This window comes from Nematostella vectensis, chromosome 12 (genome assembly GCF_932526225.1).
Source record: "Nematostella vectensis chromosome 12, jaNemVect1.1, whole genome shotgun sequence".
Taxonomy (NCBI): Eukaryota; Metazoa; Cnidaria; class Anthozoa; order Actiniaria; family Edwardsiidae; genus Nematostella; species Nematostella vectensis.
In genome coordinates, this window is record NC_064045.1 from 4,854,438 (window position 1) to 4,874,409 (window position 19,972).

Here is a 19,972-nt window from a genome sequence, read left to right on the forward strand (position 1 = left end):
GTTTATTCTATTCCTATGGTTTTTTTGGAGCTTTGGTTTTTCACCTTGTCGAAAAAAGAGAGGAAAAATTTGCGTCCGAGGCTGAACGGTAAGTTTTAAATTTGATTTTTGTTATTTGATAACAAAAATTAATCTCGCTATCACTTTTATTAGTAAAGCCTGTGTGAAGGCCACCAGTTAAGCCCATGAAAATCCAGAATTTTTAATGTAAATATTGTTTATTGTTAGTTACTATATTTTTCAATCATGAAAATATGCGATTCTATTATTAAAATATGTGAGTTTTTTTAATGGAAGGTTGTTGGAAGAATTAAGATTAAAGATTGAAAACGGGACAAACATTTCAGCGAACCGAACACAGTTTGATGAGTTTGTGAATGAAATTTCTCGAGCTGTTGACATCAGAAGAAGAAGAGATTGGGATTTTAAAGGAGCATATGAATTCACTTTCGCCGCACTTTTCACAGTAGGTAAGAAATCCCTGACAGGTGCAATGCAGTTTTTAAAGGCTCTGAGTCCAAAATATTTTACAGCTCTATTAATTGTTCAGGCATGAAATATCTATGGATAATAAAATTTATCAAAATTACCATAACAACCGTTTCACGAATTTTGGAAGTTACTCAAGGGAATCTAAATTCTTTTCGCGAAGGAAAACCAGTTAAATGAGTGGCGCCTTCAGTCCCCTAGACAAAAAAAAACCTTGTTTCTAAAAGTTTCTAAAAATGTCAAGTGTCAGGCGCCTGCCGTAGAAATATTCATGCTTTTGGTTTTCGCGCTTGAGTATGAAAAATTTGTCGAATTTTCGCTGACGGTTTGTTTTTCATCTGCGAAAACCTTGCTAGAACCATTTTCCAGTTGCCTGAAAAAAAAGACTGTTATTATTAAAAATATTGAAATGTGATAAAGACAAAGACGAAAATTGTTGGTGGGATTACGCATAATTACGCGGGAAAACATTAACGCTCTTGTAGCTCTTCGCTCATTTTTAAACTGTCCAATGATCACGGCTCTTTTTTCACAGGCTTCGGCAACATTACGCCCCAGACCCCAACAGGACGTGCTTTGACCATTGTCTACTGTCTGGTGGGCCTTCCCCTGTCCGCTTTGGCTACCAAAAGTGGGGGCGATGTTGTCATTCACCTCGTGTGCCTAGCCGAGACGTTCATCCTCCGTCGGCTCCACGGTAACCCTGTGTCGCCCCACCGTTTGAGGCTTAGCCTGGTGATTGGCGTGACCCTTGTGGCGGTCTTCCTGTGTCTTATGGCAGGGATTGGGATGTACCTGGACAATCGGACCTTCCTGGACAGTTTTTACGCTTGGTTTATCACTTTTACTACCATCGGCTTTGGTGATTTTGTCCCTCTTGAGGATTACATTAAAAATGAAACGACTTGGAGATCGGCATTTGTTTGTATTTTTCTAGCTGTTCCCTACTTTACTGGATTTTGCCTTCTGGCCTGTCTGGTAAATTTGCTGGTATTATGTTCGGAGAAAGGCTACAGAAATGTCATCTGTGGTAAAGAAACTGTAGGGATTGAGTGCGAGAAGCCCCGAGAAGGTCAACAAAGCATTTCCAGGTGTTTCAAACCATGTATAACATACTCTCGACGATGCAGTGTTTGAGTTAGCCTGAGTACCAGGCCCTCTAGGTTGTGTCCAGGTCTCAAGACTGGGCACAAGGAACAGTGTTCACCAGGCCACATTCATATTCTGAGTGTACGCTTGCAGCGTACTTGTAAATTTTCAGGCACATAGCTAGGTGTGGCCCCAGGGTAGGTACACCACACTTGACCAAATGTCCTAATGAAGAATTACCAACAGCCTGCTTTTTGCATACGATATACATGCATACACATCATTCCGCTTGGCAAATACTGGCTATGTATCTGATATAGACTAGATTCTAACTAGCGCTACCTGCTGACTGGCTTATCTTGTTTTGCTGTGCTGTCGTCTTTCAGGGGGAGAAAGTGTTGGTAGTAGTTTCTTGTTATGTCTGTCATGATTTCTTGCATGCACTCAGGCAGCTCAGCAGTAAATACCCCTGGGAAACAACACAACAGTTATTACACATCCCATAATTCGGTTGTTTCTAGAGTTCTTCTAATAACTTGTCTCACAATATTGAATAAAAACAATAACAAAAGTGACTTAGGGTTAGGGCTGATCACAAGTATTTCCTGCAATTGTGTAAATATTAAGCTCTTGGGAATGCAAAGACAGACAGACAAAAATATAGCTGGGCAGGTGGGTGGGAAGGCAGGCACACTTGTAATGGTACTCAATAATGGTTAGGGAGAACACTTCTCCACGTTACTGTAAAGCCCCATCTACACTAACAATTTTTAGTTAACAATTTATACGTGATAATTTTTATTTGCTAGTGTAGATGGAGCAAAGTTGCCAATTTTTCTCGGCAATTTAAAATTGTCACACATGAAAAATTGCTTGTGTAGATGCCAACAAATATAGTTGTTAACTAAAAGTTGTTAGTGTAGATGGGGCTTTAAACTGACTTCAGGTGATCCATTCAGCTGCTGCTAAAGGACAGCGCGTTGGTTTTATTTTAATTATATTCTAATCATGTTTCAGTAGTCAGTTAACATCTTTTTTCGTAAAAAACGAACCAAGAAAAAGTCAGTTCAACATCAAATTCGCGAAATTAAATCCCCTGCGCGAACACAATTTTTTACTGAGATCACAAAATTTCAAAATTTAAGATAAAAAAAGGAGAATAAAGAAGCTGACTGATAAGACTTAGAGCTGTTGTGGTCTATTAGCTATTATTTACCGAGTGCACAGGTCCGTTGGACATACAGTCGAATGACGAAATATTGTCATCAACCGGCATCACGACTACGCGACAAGCACGCATTTAAGCCAGGTAAGCATGGTTTAAACCATAGAGTGCCTAGCTGCATATATTAGCCACCGCTACCGCGTCTACACACAGATAGATGGAAGCAGGCCCGTACCCAGGATTTTTCTTGGGGGGAAGGGGGGAAGGAAGTTGCGAAAACCCAAAAATTGAACTTAATTCTCCGGGGGTGCAGGGGGGGGGGGGGGGGCAAAAGGGATTTTTTTACTCCTTTGCAATATCCTCACCGGACGATTATTGTCGGATTTGACTTAATACCAGAGTGATCTACCTTATGCTTTATAGTTTTGTCTACAAATAGCACGTTTATTGACAACCGAAAGTGGACCTTCGGCTGTTGTGGTTAAGGGGGGTTCATTCGCACCCCTTGCAGCCCACCCCCCTGGGTACGGGCCTGGGATAGACAGACAAACAGATGGATCGACAAATTGGGCGGGGCATACCTGGAGAACCTGAAAACAGTGTGAAAGGTGGAACAACTGTCTCTGGCGGCAACAAGGTGTTATCATCTATGGCACAGCAATCCTTCAGAACACTACGACGACCCTGCAAGGTAGGCAAAACGTGGTGCTAAGCGTGACTTCAGGCCATTTATTTTAGAAATGCCGATAATCGAACTTCCAATAATCCGAAATGTCGAATACAACTAAATTGTGGTAAGTGCAATTCCGCGAAACATATTTATCCGGCTCCTGTCTTTCTTTCAATGCTAAGCATTGATCAAACGGAGATGAGAGTTGATAACAAAGAGTTGGTCGGTTTCAACTTCATATAACCGTTATATGTCCTATACCTATATATGTCCGCGTTACTTTTATAACCTGCCAACAAATGGGTGAGAGGATGAATTGCTCTCCATTCGAATACTGGCGCTTATTAATCTATTGCCTTTAAATAAATATCACATTAGATTAATTCAAAATTCACCAGAGCCTTTGAAAACTTAAATATTTGAGTCAAAGACGTTTCTCGGGCGACTACTCGAAAAATATTAATTTTATATTAATTCTATAAATTAATATTTACACCAAGTAATATGAAAAAAATCACCTGATGTTTTGACTTATTTACCAGCCTTATATACAAACCGTTAATAAATTATTCAAACTCAATATTGTATTTTAGTTTGTTTAGTAGATGTGTACGAACCGGAACTCTCTGAAAAACTCTTTGTTATTTTCGTTATGAAAACTTTATGGAAAACCTGGCTCATAAGGATTGGTTTATTCTATTCCTATGGTTTCCTTGGAGCTTTGGTTTTTCACCTTGTCGAAAAAAGAGAGGAAAAGAATGCGTCCGTAGCTGAAAGGTGATCTTAAATACGAACGTTATAAATTTGTTTAGTAAGGACAGTGAGACATGGGAAGTCCACCATTTTTCTTTAAGCCCACGAAAAATCCAGATTTTTTTTTAATGTAAATATTGTTACTACTGGTTACTATATTTTTCAATCATGAAAATATGCGATTCTATTATTAAAAATTTTGTTTTTTCTCAATGGAAGGTTGCTGGAAGAATTGAGATCAAAGATTGAAAACGCGACAAACATTTCAGCGAACCGAACACAGTTCGATGAGTTTGTGGATGAACTGATGAAGTTTCTCGAGCTGTGGACCTCAGGAAAAGAAGAGACTGGGATTTTACAGGAGCATACGAATTCACTTTCGCCGTACTTTTCACAGTCGGTAAGTAACTAACAGGTGCAATGCAGTTATTAAAGGCTCTGGGTCCGAATTATTTTACTGCCACAAAAAAATAAATAAATACAATTCAAATGAAATCTGAAATCTTTTACTACCGAAGAAAATAACTTTAAATGTACTATGTTTATTACAGTAGATTCCCAAAAGAGACGGCTCAATTTATTGTTCAGGCATGAAATATCTATGGATAATATAATCAAATTTACCAAACGATATTCTGATATTGAAAATAAGACCATAACTAACAGTTTCACGCATTTTTTTAAACAGAATTTCGCAGATTACTAAAGGGAACAATCTAAACTCTTTTCGAGAAGGAAAACCAGTTCAATGTTCTTAAAATGTCGACTAAGTCCTGGACTATCAGCCGCGTTCACAGCGCTTGCCGTCGACTATATATACTTTTCGTTTTCGCACTTGGTTATGCAAAATTAGTCTAATTTTCGCTGAGTTTTTTTTTTTTTTTTTCATCTGCGAAAACCTTGTTAAAACTTTTTTTCTGTTACCTGAAATACATTCGAAGCCCTCTGAGCAACCGCTCTCGTAAGCGACCAGCTCCGATAACACCACGATCGAGAATCACCGATTGAATTGTCACACAAACTCTGTAATTCTTAGCTCTCGACCAACTAATCGGTGCGACCAGCTCCGTTTACGACCAAAATTTTAAACCACCAACTGAGATTTTATTTTATTTTTAAGCTCTCGTAAGCGACCACAATAATTTTTGGCTTTGCAACATCAGTCAACACTGATAAAAATCATATCCAATGCATGCTGAAATCACGGGAATTAGGATCACTTGTCAGCGATTTCTTAATAAAATAACCAAAAATGCACTCCCAATTTGTATTGAATATTGTATTCAGCGAATAAAATATATCTAACCTTTGTGCGAAATGTCTCCTGCCTCCCGGTTCAGCAAAATCCTTTTTCTTTATATTTCTATTTCTCTTGTCTCAAAACAGGTAGCCCAGGCTCACGGCGAGTGTAGGTTTTTTACAGAGTTTGTATGAGCGTACAGAGTTTGTATGAGCGAACAAATCTCGTTGAAATAAATATGCTGATTTGAAAATAAAACAGTAGCCTGACGTTGCTGCTACTCAAACCCGCCATTATTTGCCATTTTAAGCTGTTTTAGCCGCTGCGAATTTTTCCCGTCGCCCTTTGTATATAAACTTAGACAAGGTTGCAAACTCCGACAACCGCCAAATTCCAAAGTGCTCAACAAAAATCCACCGATCCTTTCAAAATCCAGACTCGCACGGCAAAATAAACCCCGCAGAATCATAGCACACATACTCATCTTTCCAACCATACCTTTTAATAGTCTATTCGTCCCCGTTTTGCCGTTTGAGCGGCGAGAATCTTTCTTTTGAATTTGAAAATATTCGTTATAGCTACGCTCGATGGGCCGTTCGTGGAGAAAAAGACATTACACGCCACAGGCTTACCAACCTCACAGTCAGTCTCCAGTCAATCCCAGTAACTAGCTCGAATATTTTCACGATTGATCACCTCCTGAAATTGTCCTATAATTGTCTTATATCCTAGAATAAAGGTCACAATAAACTCTCATTGCCTTGTGATGTGTATTTATTCAGAATAAGCGGTATTTCTAACGTTTGAGCAGTTGAGGGTTCCACGTTATCATTTTAAAGTTCCGCGTTTATCATTTTAAAGTTCCGCGTTTATCATTTTAACGTTCCGCGTTTATCATTTTAACGTCCGCTAAAGGCAATAGTCGCACGCGTATCAAGAAGGCACGGGACTATTCTCATTTCTCTGCAGATAACTTTAAAAAGGACGTTGCTGATGTTAATTGGGACGCCCTGATCCATAACACTGAGAATGATGATAGCAAAAGCTTTTCAAAGTTCTTCAAGAGGCTTAATCGAATCATTAATAAACATGCGCCCGTTAAAACCATATCTAAACGCAGATCCAAAGAACTGCGTAAACCATGGATATCGAAGGGAATAAAAAAATCTATTAAAACAAAGAATAAGCTCTATTTATCAGGCGACACCCAGAATTATAAATACTATAGAAACAAATTAAGTACGCTGATAAGAATAAGTAAAAAGGAATATTATATGGATTATTTTGAGAATAATGTGACAAACATGAAAAAAACTTGGAAAGGAATAAACCTTGTTCTATCACGAAATTCTAAATCATCAACCTGTCTAACAAAAATAAAAGATCCTGAAAAAACAACAACATGACGAAGAATCCTTCCAAAATCTCAGATGTCTTAAACAAACATTTCGCGTCTATTGGTCGAAAACTAGCCGGTAAACTTCCTTCCACAAAACAGAATTTTCGCAGTTTTCTATCGAAATCTTTGTCACCTCAGTCTTCGTTTTTATTTAGTCCCGTAACAGACACCGAAGTACGATTAGAAATCCTATCAATGCCAATTGATAAATCTCATGGCCATTACTCATGCCCAACACCTTTACTTAAAGAGGTCAGTGACATCGTTAGCCACCCTCTTGCAGCAATAATGTCTGTCTCTCAGGGAATCTATCCTGATAAATTAAAGCTGGCAAAAATCATTCCAATTTTCAAATCTGATGATGCAGATGACCCAAATAATTATAGACCTATCTCACTTTTATCAAACTTCAATAGGATATTTGAGAAACTGATGTACGCACGAAGGATCCCTTTTATTGAGACACATGATTTATTGTATAAAGCTCAATACTGCCATCTTAGATATAGTTAACGCAATACAAACTAACATGGACAAAGGATTCTTCTCGTGTGGAATCTTTATTGATCTGAAAAAAGCATTTGATACTGTTAATCATGATATTCTATTGAAGAAACTTCAACACTATGGCTTTCGCGGAATAATATCGGACTGGTTTGCATCGTACTTAAGACTGTAAGAAATCGAAGACAGACTACAGAGCTGAATGGTTTTGTTTCTGAACAAAATTATGTAGACTGTGAAGTGCCCCAGAGGTCTATATTGGGCCCACTGCTCTTCTTGATATACGTCAATGATATTCAGTACTCGTCGACTAAATTGAGCTTTTTCCTCTTTGCCGATGACACTAATATTTTATACGCCGACAAAAACTTAAACTCTCTAGAGACTGTCATAAATAATGAACTTAATAATGTATATGAATGGTTAACAGCTAACAAACTGACTTTAAATATTAAAAAATCGAATTGTGTTATATTTCGCCCTTACCAAAAACTGCTTCCTTTTAAACCAAAATAAAGATATTCGATAATGATAAAAAATCTAGATCGAGCCTTGAGTGTAAGAATTTTGTCAAGTATCTCGGAATGCTTCTTGATGAGAATCTCTCCTTTAAAAATCATATAAATCAAATAACTAAAATAAGCAAAACAGTTGGACTTATCGCAAAAATTAGACATTTTCTTCCACGCAAAGTACTTTTACAAATATACAAGTCCTTAATTGAGCCATATATATCTTACGCAATGTCAGTTTGGGGATCCCGCTCTTCCTTGATGCAGATATTCTACCAATAAATTTTCTTTATATCGAAAATATATGCAACCTAATGCATGATGTTCGAAATTGTATAGCACCTAAGAACATTGTCGAACTTTTCACAGATACTAAAAAAGTTCATTCATATAACACTAGATCATCGACATCTAATAATTTCTATATCAAACATGCAAAACTCCAGCTCCAATACAAATCATTTTCCAGGCTTGGCGCAAGGCTATGGAATGAGCTACCAGCTTCCCTAGAAGAAAATGGCAAAAAAGCATTCAAAACGAAATTACATAAAAAAACTCCTTGAAGTCTTATAAGCAAAGCTATTCAAATTCGATAGGCCAATTTCAACGTAGGATGTTGTTTTATGACTAATGAACAACTTTTATATATTCCTCCAACAGACATTGCTCTCTCCAGGAAAACTAAAATCCTCCCATTGTGTACCTGTTCGTCTTGCTCGTCCTGTGTTTGTTATTTCTGAAATCATTGTAACTATTATTGTAACTATTATTTAAGCTGAACCCGCCTAGATTAGCCTGTTCTATTAGCGGGTGAGCACAGAAAAGAAACAATAATGTATTTATGTACAATAAAGTTGAAAGTTGAAGTTGAAAGTTACTATATACTTATAAAAAGAACGCTATTTGTCACCAGATACATGCTGTCGGTAAAGCGACGCGCTGATTGGTTAATACAAGCCACGCTGTCAAATTGAATTCGAATGTTGCATCCACGGATTCCTCTATCGTTTCTCGGCTGCCGAAAGGTGTAAAAACTTAGCCTTTTCGGGAAGAAAGGGTTTGTTTGGGAGGCCGAAAATCACTGGGAACATGGAGATATTTATATTCTACCGCACTGTGGTAGTTGATTTTCAAGATTTTACTCGTACTCCAATTCTGGCCGCTTGATCTGATCGCATGTCTCGAAAGCCTGCCTGCCTGTACCAGCCTGCTTTCTTTGTAGATGATTTCAGTCAAATTTTCTCATTAAAATCAAGCAATAAACCAAAATATTACAGCGTTGTTATTATCGCTATAACTTTTAGATTCCATTTTAATCAAGCCCCCGTAAGCGACCAACACCTATCAAGTTTTTGACGCCCAGTGACCAGCTCCGTTAACGACCATAATTTTCAGTCCCCAAGGTAGTGGTCGCTTACGAGAGCTTCAGCTGTTAAAGACTTTTATTATTAAAATATTGAAATGTGAAAAGATAAAGGCATACCCAAACTGTTGGTGGGATTAAGCGGGAAAACATTCACGCTCTTGTAGTTCTTCGCTCATTTTAAAATCCCGTCCAATGATCACGGTTCATTTTTTTTCACAGGCTACGGCAACATTACGCCCCAGACTCCAACAGGGCGTGCTTTGACCATCCTCTATTGCCTGGTGGGCCTTCCATTATCCGCTTTGGCTACCAAAAGTGGCGGCGATGTTGTCATCCACCTAGTGCGCATGTTCGTGACTTTCATCTCCCGCCTGGTCTTCCGTACCCCTGTGTCGCGCCACCCTTTGAGGCGATGCCTGTTGATTGGTGTGGCCCTTGTGACGGTCTTCCTGTGTATAATGGCAGTGGTGGGGATGCACCTGGACAATTGGATCTTCCTGGACAGTTTTTACGCTTGGTTTATCGCTTTTACTACCATCGGTTTTGGTGATTTTGTCCCTCTTGAGAATTACATGCAAAGGGAACAGGGGAGTTTGAGATCGGCGTTTGTTGGTGTTTTTCTAGCTTTTCCCTACTTTACTGGCTTTTGCGTTCTGGCCTGTCTGGTAAATTTGCTGGTATTATGTTCGGAGAAAGGCTACAGAAATGTCATCTGTGGTAAAGAAACTGTAGAGATTGAGTGCGAGAAGCCCCGAGAAGGTCAACAAAGCATTTCCAGGTGTTTCAAACCATGTATAACATACTCTCGACGATGCAGTGTTTGAGTTAGCCTGAGTACCAGGCCCTCTAGGTTGTGTCCAGGTCTCAAGACTGGGCACAAGGAACAGTCTTCACCAGGCCACATTCATATTCTGAGTGTACGCTTGCAGCACGCTCCCTGTGTTTTGAGACGACGACGAGAGCGACGAGAACTCTGAGTCGGAGTTTTATCGTGCCGACGAGATTTAAGAGGAAAACAACATGGCAAGCCGGCGAGCGCCACCGATAGCCAAAAAGTACAAATCTATTTATGTAGGACACACAAATGAATAAATAACAGGGTATACAGAGAGCCGAAAGAGTCTCTTTAATAAATGAAATATTTCCATCAAATTATAAAGCATAAAGCCTTTCTCGTCACTTCAGAAGTTTTTCTATGCATACAGTAGAGTTTTCACCCAAACTCGGCCGGGTAGTGTGGGGTAGGGTAGGGGGGGGGGGGTAGTGTGGGGTAGGGTAGGGGGGGGGGTAGTGTGGGGTAGGGTAGGGGGGGTAGTGTGGGGTAGGGTAGGGGGTAGTGTTGGGTAGGGTAGGGGGTAGTGTGGGGTAGGGTAGGGGGGTAGTGTGGGGTAGGGTAGGGGGTAGTGTGGGGTAGGGTAGGGGGTAGTGTGGGGTAGGGTAGGGGGTAGTGTGGGGTAGGGTAGGGGGGTAGTGTGGGGTAGGGTAGGGGGGTAGTGTGGGGTAGGGTAGGGGGTAGGGTAGGGGGTAGTGTGGGGTAGGGTAGGGGGGTAGTGTGGGGTAGGGTAGGGGGGTAGTGTGGGGTAGGGTAGGGGGTAGGGTAGGGGGTAGTGTGGGGTAGGGTAGGGGGGTAGTGTGGGGTAGGGTAGGGGGGTAGTGTGGGGTAGGGTAGGGGGTAATGTGGGGTAGGGTAGGGGGGTAGTGTGGGGTAGGGTAGGGGGTAGTGTGGGGTAGGGTAGGGGGTAGTGTGGGGTAGGGTAGGGGGTAGTGTGGGGTAGGGTAGGGGGGTAGTGTGGGGTAGGGTAGGGAGGGTAGTGTGGGTAGGGTATGGGGGGTAGTGTGGGGTAGGGTAGGGGGGGAGTGTGGGGTAGGGGGTAGTGTGGGGTAGGGTAGGGGGGAGTGTGGGGTAGGGTAGGGGGGTAGTGTGCAGGGTAGTTGTTACAGGGGGGGTGTAAGGCTGATAAAGGGTAAGGTGGGCAAGCTGAGGGTGAGAGTAGCGAGTAACAATAAAAAAAAGAAAACAACAAAGGGCCAAAGAAATGTGCAAATAAATGTACAATGTATGACAATAATAATGAATGTATAGAATTCTGGTATTTGATAGAATCATATTATACAAAAATGTAAAGCAGAGTTACTCAACACAATAATATCATGGTGAGTTGAAACACAGTTTTCATCCACTCTATGAAGAAAAAAATCAAATCACATCTAATACCTGAAACATTGCATGTACAATAAATTTGTAACTACTAGAAACAGTAGAAACTATTAGAAACAAACTCTAATGTTGTTGAATGCTGCAAAGTGGGTATTGTGCATTATTCTACATGACATCTCTTTGCTACCCTCCCCATTCTGCTGTCATCCTTGAACAGTACATCCCCTCGCCCCCCTCATGGCAGCCGGATAATGGGTCATTCTTTTAAGGATCTTTAAATGCTATTATTTTTTCATAAAATACCTATGACTGCGCACCTCCCTCTCATCAAATCCTGGCTGTGTGCTTTCTAGATATGATCCCCAAACAACAACTAGTAATTTTCAGGCACATTGCTAGGAGTGGCCCCAGGGTAGGTACACCACACTTGACCAAATGTCCTAATGAAGAATTACCAACAGCCTGCTTTTTGCATACGATATACATGCATACACATCATTCCGCTTGGCAAATACTGGCTTTGTATCTGATATAGACTAGATTCTAACTAGCGCTACCTACTGACTGGCTTATCTTGTTTTGCTGTGCTGTCGTCTTTCAGGGGGAGAAAGTGTTGATAGTAGTTTCTTGTTATGTCTGTCATGATTTCTTGCATGCACTCAGGCAGCTCAGCAGTAAATACCCCTGGGAAACAACACAACAGTTATTACACACCCCATAAATCGGTTGTTTCTAGATTTCTTCTAATAACACACACACAAGGACAGATTGGCAGACAGACAAACAGATGGATTGATGAATGGGGTGTGGCATACCTGGAGAACCTGAAAACAGTGTAAAAGGTGGGACGACTGTCTCTGGTGGTAACACTGTGTTATCAGCTATGGCACAGCAATCCTTCAGAACACTACGACGACCCTACAAGGTAGGCGAACCATTGTTTGTAATCAAACCTGTGAACACTACATCAATTTTAGTGCATTTACATGCTGACAATGAAGTACAGTGTAAAGTTCATACCTGCTAAGAACATGTACAGTATAGGGTACTTAGTGTCAAATGTAAACAAGAAGGGACAAAAAGTAAGAAAAGCTATACACCCTACTACTAAGCTACCCTAAAAATACCACAGAAGCAAAAACCACCCCCAAAAATACCAAAATGCAGATTTAAATATCCAATTGTATAACAAAATCTCAAATGACAAATTGTCAAATGTTTTGTTTGGAAGTGAAAAGTATTAAATAATCTGAGAAAGTTTGCCTTGTAGTGCTTCTTTCTGCAAATCTCTAAAAAAATTTCTAATAGAGAAGCCTATTTTCCCTCAGATAACCCCTAAAAATACTTGAGGCCCCATTTTGGCCCCTAAAAATGTGACAAGGAACCCTATCAGGCCGACATGGGACAACCCCCTCCTCAACTATATTACTTACGATGACACAATTTTTGCCAATGTGGACAAATGAGCCGATCTGAGCAGCATTAACAACACAGTCCTCTTCAATCATCACATGGTCTCCAATGTGAAGTGGAAAAAATGCCACCCTAAAATAAAAACAAACATCACCAGAGATCCCGAATCTTATTTCACACTATAAACATATTTTAAAAAGTATTGCAAATTTCTGAATTCTAAAAAAAATGTACATATTACTTTGTCCTAGTCACACCCTTTAAATGATGCTCTGAAAAATACTGGAATTGAAGCCTTTCCTTGTAAGCAGGGGGGATATTAAGCTCTAAGCTCTTGTGCTATAATCACATTACTGTCAAATCTGTTGTATCGTGACATTGCATTTTCAAAACATCAATTTGTTTATGTCTTTTGGGGATTTCTGTTTCGCCAGTCAAATTATTCTAAGCCAATCAGATTCTTGCTAATTCTCGGACAGTGCAGTCGCCTGGCTTTTTGTTGCAACACTGTCTGGTTTTCGTCTAGAGGATAGCCAGGGAAGTGCACAAATCCAGACTCTTTGGTACAGAATGGTGTTACTGACGGAAAAGAAAAACAAATCATGTTTCAAAAATGCGGGTCGCGATAAAATGGTTTCGACAGTAAAACATACAAACATTTGCAAGAAAAGACCAATCACCATCCATTCTTGAAGTTTCTCATTACTTAAGCAATGCAAACTTGTTACTTCAGTTCACTTCGTTTTATTTATATTTGCAACCTCATGCGATATCATGCGCACAGTTGTTCAAGGACAGATAGATTTGCCCACTAAAAATTATTGCGGCTTTGGATTTTTCTGCGTCTGAAAATACATTTATGGCTGGCTTTTTCCAATAGTTGAGTGTGAATGATGGCCTGATTGACAGCTTGCTTTACCCAAAAGAAATGGATGACTTGTTACTATCAAAATATAGTCAAGCATAAATAATGGGTTGAGTGGGAATCTTTAAGACTGTGACAATAAGTACCCTTTACTGAATTTCTTGAAGGGGGGTCTAATGACACTCCGTTTGCTGATGACACACTGCCGTCCAATTCTCACATTAGCCAGGTCCCCACGAATAATACAATCTGACTGGATAATAGTCTGAATACAAAAGACAATTTTAAAACTCGTCAATAAAAGTACAAAAGGTGCACAGTTCATAATTACAAAGAGTAAGATCACAAAAAAATAATGAACCCACCTTTCCGTTTAGCACGATATTCTGGCTTCCACATAACACTGATTGACGACTGACCTTATTTCCAGAGGCCTATAAAATTAAACCACGAGCTTTTTTCGTTTTTCAAGGAACTCAAATCATATGGCGACAAAAGCACATAGGTTTCATAAAGACTTCAAATTTAAGCCCATAAATTCCACTATCTACATCTTACCGTCTCTATGTACTCTGCTTTGTTATAATGAGTATCTGTTTGCTCCATGTTGGATGGGTTTAAAGGATAAAAAAAGCCTAAAATTCACCAACTAAGGCAGGTCTTTTTCTCTAGCACCCATGAACTGCCGGGCTGGATAGTAAATAGAATACTGGTTACCAGGTTTTCCTCGGTCACCACAAAAATCCGTAAAAATGTTAACAAAACAACAAAGACTCCATTGGTTATTCTGAGATATAAAGTAGAAAATTTTTGCAACTTTGTTATTGTTTTTTTTTTAGATTTCACTTGTATTTTTGTTGTTTAAAGTATTTTTTGTGTGGTTATCTTATTGGGTTTCCTATGGATTAGACACTAGTCTCCGCTCGTTTGGGCGTGAAACCGAGTCACGGAAGAAAGCTTCGATTTCGGCGTACTGGAATAGACTTGTATTTTGTTGTGTTTTTTTTCGGGATAAATCTCACAGAAATGTCGTGGAATAACCCACACGGGAATCCGCCATCCTACAATCCTGGATATGTAAGTAAGACTTCTATAAATTATGGGAAATTTTTGTTTCATTAAATGGTAAACATGCGCTGTGGCACGCTATTACTTACATCAGTCTTAATTTGACTTCCAAATATAATTCGACTTGAAGTAAGAAACTATCAACTAGGACTACTCCAAGTCTAAATAAACACTAAACTGCATGAAAAAGGCATTAGATCTCGATTGAAATTGGGTTTTATTTGGCATTGGGTTAAATCTACCATGACGTATATAACTGTTGTGCTTAGATCGGATATTTGGGTGATGTCAGTTGACAATCATAAGTCTACCAATCTATGATATGCATTGTATACCACGAAAATATTGACATGTCATTTTAGAGTCAGCAGTCTTTGTAAAGATGCCTGGTTTCCTTATTGAACTGGTTTACTACTTTCGTTTATTATTGATTTGTTAGCAACTGAGCCTTCTAATGTCGAGATCACTGCAACAAGCTTGTCAATTTAAAACTAACCTGCCCAGTATGTCAGTCTTCTTATACAGTGCATATTTAACTCTTATTATACAGCCTCAGTATCAGGTGAACAATGCAATACCAGTGAGATCACAGAAAGGGTATTGTTATATTTTAGTCATGAGATTCTCTCTGGTGTGATACCCTGTTGTATCAATGTGTTCTCACTCCACCTGTGTAGCAGGACTATTCCAGCTATAACTCACTGCCTGGTATTATTAGCACTGGTTTAGAACATTATCTGTTCTACGCTCCTGATAGGGTGGTAAACTGGGTTATCAACGGCTCTAACTTTCTACCTTGTGATAATAGCACTAATTTAGGTCATTATATGTTTCATCCTACTGATAGGGCAGTTAATAGGGTTATCAACAGATCTAACTTCTACCTTGTGTTAATAGCACTAATTTAGTACATCATCTGTTCTACCCTCCTCATAGGGGGGTCATCAGGGTTATGGACAACAGCCACATGGATATGGTGGTCAGCAATACGGACAGTATGGCCCACCACCCTCGGCATATCCTGGCCAATTTAGTGCTCCAACTGGAGGCCCGCCGCCTGGTGTAGACCCATCCCTTTGGCAATGGTTTCAGGTATAATAGGGAGGTGTGAATAAGGGGTCTCCAAATCTGCTAACCTGCCCATTTTTTTTTTGTAAATCGGCTGATGCACACAATGTTTTGCTTCAATCTGAATATGCAACGCATGAAATATAAAAACAATTAATTATAAGAAATCATTAATGTGTTTTTTTACCTAGTCAAGAATCTGCAAAATCCTCAGTCATGATAGAGAAACCGAAAAATGATGTTCAATTTACAGCTGTAAATAGATGTAACTTTTTCATATAGGCAGTTGATCAAGATCGCACTGGAAAGATCACAGCCTCTGAACTTAGAGCAGCACTTGTGAATTCCAACTGGTCACAATTTAATGAGGAGACATGTCGCACGATGATTGGGATGTTTGACAAAGATGGGTGAGAGCATGTAACCGGTTTGCAGGAATTACTCCAGTGATTGAGCTTTATTTGGATGTAAAGGAGCAAGAAAGAGAATGACAGAAGGGAGAGGGTTGTCCAGTTTGCACAGCAGCAAGAACAAAACGAAATTGCAAAGTTATATTTTTGCAGCTTTTTAAAATTCAGGAAATTAATGTTTGCTTTGGTTGGATGATAAAAAAACACGTTAATCTAAAAAGGGAGGTGTTTTTATTTGGATGTAAAGGAGCAAGAAAGAGGATGACAGAAGGGAGAGGGTTGTCCAGTTTGCACAGCAGCAAGAACAAAACGAAATTGCAAATTGCAAAGTTATATTTTTTGCAGCTTTTTCAAAATTCAGGAAATTCATGTTTGCTTTGGTTGGATGATAAAAAAAAACACGTTAATCTATAAAGGGAGGTGTTTTTCAAAAGTATAGGGTTCTTGGCTGGTTTTCTTGCTATACACTCTTCTTCGCATGTTGCATTTCTCAGATAAAGGCACACTTATTTACAAATTGGTGCCTCCCTCTTGTCTTGAGTTTTATTGCTTTCCTATTAGTGTAAACCTGGATTGTTGTAGAATGAGTGATAAGTCTTTCCTTCCACAGGTCTGGGACTATCGATATCTATGAATTCGCAGCACTTTGGCAATACATTCAGCAATGGAAAAACTGCTTTGATAGGTGTGAACTGTAATATTTTATTATTTTAAATTGGATTTATTATCCAAAGTTCTTATGGGTATCATTTGGGGAGTTCTTTTGATAGAGCAGTAAACAGTGGTGTAAATAGTTGCTGTAGAGGGAGACGATACCATTCGTTAATTTAGATTTATTTTAATTAATAGATATTTGAAAAATATTTATATACATATCCTGAGGTCATCCTTTCATATTTCATTGTTCTCACTCACGTGTGGGTTCTTTTAAATGGGTATTCGCAAAATGTCTTTTCTCTCACTCTCAACTCTGTGATGCTAGGACTATTCATATTACTTAAAGCAAAATAAAATATTGATTTCGACCGTGTCAGTTGAATCGCTGTGAAAGCTTAAGTGAGGCTTTCATGACACCGTCAGTCCACAAATGTTCTCAAAAGGTCTGCCATAAACCCCTTTTTAGGCAAAATAATCACGTTTGAATACACATACGGAACACATACACGGCCGCACCAGCTCAACCTTGCAATTATTAACTCTTTTATTTGTATTTCCAGTTTTGACCGTGATAGATCAGGAACAATAGATGCAGGAGAGCTAAACACCGCGTTCTCCACCTTTGGATATCGACTGTAAGCTAGTTGCTCTTTATTTTTAATATAGAGAAAACGCTATTCGATAATTGTAGCATTGTAACCATTATATTTAAATTGGAACTCATTTTATTCTTTCAGATCACCACAGTTTTGTAATCTTTGTGTTCAAAAGTTTGACCGGTCGGATCGCAACACCATGAAATTCGATGATTTTATCCAGTGCTGTGTTATGCTTAAGTCCCTGACAGACGCCTTCAGGAAATACGACGTACAACAATCTGGCCAAGTCACCATAAGTTATGAACAGGTATCAACATTAAAGCGTAAAATAAAAGAAACAAAAGATATGCCATGAAAAAAATATATACAAATTTACAATGCGACGCGCGCTATCGTGACAACTTTTAGGGAACATAGTAATAAGCCAATAATCGCGATAACATCTAACATCTATAATATAAGCTGGGCATCATCACACTATCAAACCAGCGTAGCGAAGGAATGCTTTCAACTCATCGAAAAGCAACGAAATCCTGCTAGTTATACGGACTTCTGGGCCGGGTTTCAAAAAGAATGTAAACGCTTAACCCAGGGGGAATGTTTAATGGCAAAATTTTGTGTTGGCGGCCACGATAGCGCGAGTTGCACTGACTGGCAAACTCGCGCGCGCTCCGGCATTAAGCGGCAAAATAACAGCAAAAACGATTTGATTCAGGCCAACTTTTCACTAAAGCATTTTTTTCTTTTTGCAGTTCCTGGAGATGGTCCTCGGTCACACACTAACCGGTCTTTAACACGATGCTATCGAGTTTGAATAGAATATACTTTGAAAGTAGCGTGTACCCGCCCGCAATCAGAGCTCTGCTGGTCGGAGCTACATAGCTTAGCACATATAACAACGAATCAAACTACAAGTACAAGAACAGGGAACCAAATACAAGCGGTAAAAGGCAATTGTTCCGAACGAGCGGTGTTCATAGAATATATCATGCTGATTCTCATGCCTTTCCTTAGAAGCGGCATCGTCAACAGTTTACTTCCGGTCGATTGCGTAACAATATCCGATGATTTTTAACGGAAACGCGAAATATATTTCCAAATTGTGAAAGCATTGTGTCTATTGGAAGTTTCTTTAAGGGTGTGATTGATAATTTAGAGCGAATAGTCTGTTAAATATTGCAGATTCTAATAGATCGATTGAGGTTTCCGTCGGGCCTCTGTAAGACAGAAATGCTGGAATTGCGAGGAGTGGATAACCTACGTGTATCCGCAGATTCGCGAATAATATCCTCTCGTGTGAGTCAGCGGCTACACGTAGGCTACGGAGTGAAGCCCCGTTCAGGCAGCATCAGCATTAGAAAGCATTGCCGGCGAGGCTTCGCTCAGTTCCCGGCAAGGCTTCGTTCAGTTGCCGGCAAGGCTTCGCTCAGTTGCGAACGACTTCCCAGCACCTCCCCAACATGCCGCAGTCTCGTACCCAGACGACGCGTGATGCATTATGGGGACGCTGGAGAAGCACCCGGTGCATGGTGGACAGGATGCGGTTTGAGGGGTTGGAATTGGCCATTCCAGCTATGAGCATGCGCGCGCACTCACCATGGGAACCCACCTCAACTACCGGCATGCAGCGCGCACTTCGTTTGATGTAAGCTTAAAAAAGCGCGAGCTGCATTCTGTATGCGCGCGCAAACTTATAGCTCGAATGGCATATTCGCTTGAAGGCTGTTCTTTCCAGAAATACTTCCGATGTTTGCACGAGGCTTACGCAATTTAAGGTATCCAATTTTGCTCGACGTTGTCGTCTGTTGACGATTTCTTCAAACTGTCAGGTTAAGAATGTTGTCAATGTAATGTTAGCCTTGCATCTATGCGCTATTTCCACAGTGTTATCCCTGCGAAGTAATTCAATAAATTATTACTATCAAGACAGCATAGATTGATTAAGGTGTCATGGTAACAACTGTGTATTTGTCAGACTTTCTGCTCGTTTTAACAGAAAACTTGAAGCTAAACACCCACGTTAAATTGCGGTAATTTGGCAGAGAAAAAGCTGCAAATATTTGGAAGACGCCTATAAACAAAACGCCCCTTTTGTTTACTTATGGTAATAAGTGAAATTTTGTTTTTTTCCGAGAGGGGACTCGGTCGAATTGAGAGCGCAAAAAGCAGGAATGTTGAAGCTATTAGGGTGTCTTGTAAAATTCATAAAAAAATGTTTTAACCAAAGAAAAAAGGATTTCGACCCCGCACTCATGAAATAACTTATTAGTACAAAGTTGTTTGAAACTGAGATTCCTCCTTTAAGAAAGGCGAGAGTCTTACAGCTGTATACATGCCTAAGAAATATTTTGAACATTTTCCCAAACTCTTCTGTAAGAATCAAGTGTCCTCAAATGCAAATAAAATACAAATTATTGTGACATAAATTAGACACAGTGTCCTCTTTTGTCCTAGGGCCGTGTCGTCCTAGGTTGTGCGCGTACTCTTCCTTAGCCAATTAAAAGAGGGTAATTTCTTATTGAAAGATCGTCCAAAACTATCATTTTT

General features: G+C 39.7%; 3 protein-coding genes and 1 long non-coding RNA gene across 4 annotated transcripts; 2 read left to right on the plus strand and 2 right to left on the minus strand.

The window, feature by feature from the left end:
- Positions 1 to 1,307: 1,307 nt before the first annotated feature.
- Positions 1,308 to 3,426, minus strand: LOC116616605. Its single transcript, XR_007305240.1, has 2 exons — positions 3,325 to 3,426; positions 1,308 to 2,047 (listed from the first exon to the last, which is right to left on the minus strand). It is a non-coding gene; the product is annotated as an uncharacterized LOC116616605 (long non-coding RNA).
- A 1,056-nt stretch (positions 3,427 to 4,482) lies between these two features.
- Positions 4,483 to 10,145, plus strand: LOC5509648 (potassium channel subfamily K member 3). Its single transcript, XM_032378585.2, has 2 exons — positions 4,483 to 4,566; positions 9,407 to 10,145. The coding sequence occupies exon 2, from the start codon at positions 9,535 to 9,537 to the stop codon at positions 10,009 to 10,011; it is 477 nt and encodes a 158-aa protein (XP_032234476.2). The 5' UTR covers positions 4,483 to 4,566; positions 9,407 to 9,534; the 3' UTR covers positions 10,012 to 10,145.
- A 1,494-nt stretch (positions 10,146 to 11,639) lies between these two features.
- On the minus strand, positions 11,640 to 14,340 carry LOC5509649 (dynactin subunit 5). The gene is made up of 6 exons (XM_001630117.3): positions 14,182 to 14,340; positions 13,989 to 14,057; positions 13,770 to 13,888; positions 12,779 to 12,890; positions 12,161 to 12,263; positions 11,640 to 12,029 (listed from the first exon to the last, which is right to left on the minus strand). Exons 1-6 carry the CDS (start codon positions 14,227 to 14,229, stop codon positions 11,899 to 11,901), a joined length of 582 nt encoding a protein of 193 aa, XP_001630167.1. The 5' UTR covers positions 14,230 to 14,340; the 3' UTR covers positions 11,640 to 11,898.
- Positions 14,341 to 14,543: 203 nt separating this feature from the next.
- Positions 14,544 to 19,674, plus strand: LOC5509650 (programmed cell death protein 6). Its single transcript, XM_001630088.3, has 7 exons — positions 14,544 to 14,700; positions 15,628 to 15,783; positions 16,042 to 16,169; positions 16,780 to 16,854; positions 17,387 to 17,461; positions 17,564 to 17,732; positions 18,178 to 19,674. Exons 1-7 carry the CDS (start codon positions 14,650 to 14,652, stop codon positions 18,217 to 18,219), a joined length of 696 nt encoding a protein of 231 aa, XP_001630138.3. The 5' UTR covers positions 14,544 to 14,649; the 3' UTR covers positions 18,220 to 19,674.
- The last annotated feature ends 298 nt before the right edge of the window (positions 19,675 to 19,972 follow it).

Excerpts from the sequence above, each read along its gene's own strand:
- LOC5509649 (XM_001630117.3), bottom strand. The coding sequence starts at position 14,229 with ATGGAGCAAACAGATACTCATTATAACAAAGCAGAGTACATAGAGACG. Across the intron at positions 12,891-13,769 it reads TTCAAGAAATTCAGTAAAGG|GGTGGCATTTTTTCCACTTC; the intron begins GTACTTATTGTC and ends TTTTTATTTTAG. Across the intron at positions 12,264-12,778 it reads TTGGCAAAAATTGTGTCATC|GGTCGTCGTAGTGTTCTGAA; the intron begins GTAAGTAATATA and ends CCTACCTTGTAG.
- LOC5509650 (XM_001630088.3), top strand. The coding sequence starts at position 14,650 with ATGTCGTGGAATAACCCACACGGGAATCCGCCATCCTACAATCCTGGA. Across the intron at positions 14,701-15,627 it reads CATCCTACAATCCTGGATAT|GGGGGTCATCAGGGTTATGG; the intron begins GTAAGTAAGACT and ends CCCTCCTCATAG. Across the intron at positions 17,733-18,177 it reads TCACCATAAGTTATGAACAG|TTCCTGGAGATGGTCCTCGG; the intron begins GTATCAACATTA and ends TTCTTTTTGCAG.
- LOC5509648 (XM_032378585.2), top strand. The coding sequence starts at position 9,535 with ATGTTCGTGACTTTCATCTCCCGCCTGGTCTTCCGTACCCCTGTGTCG.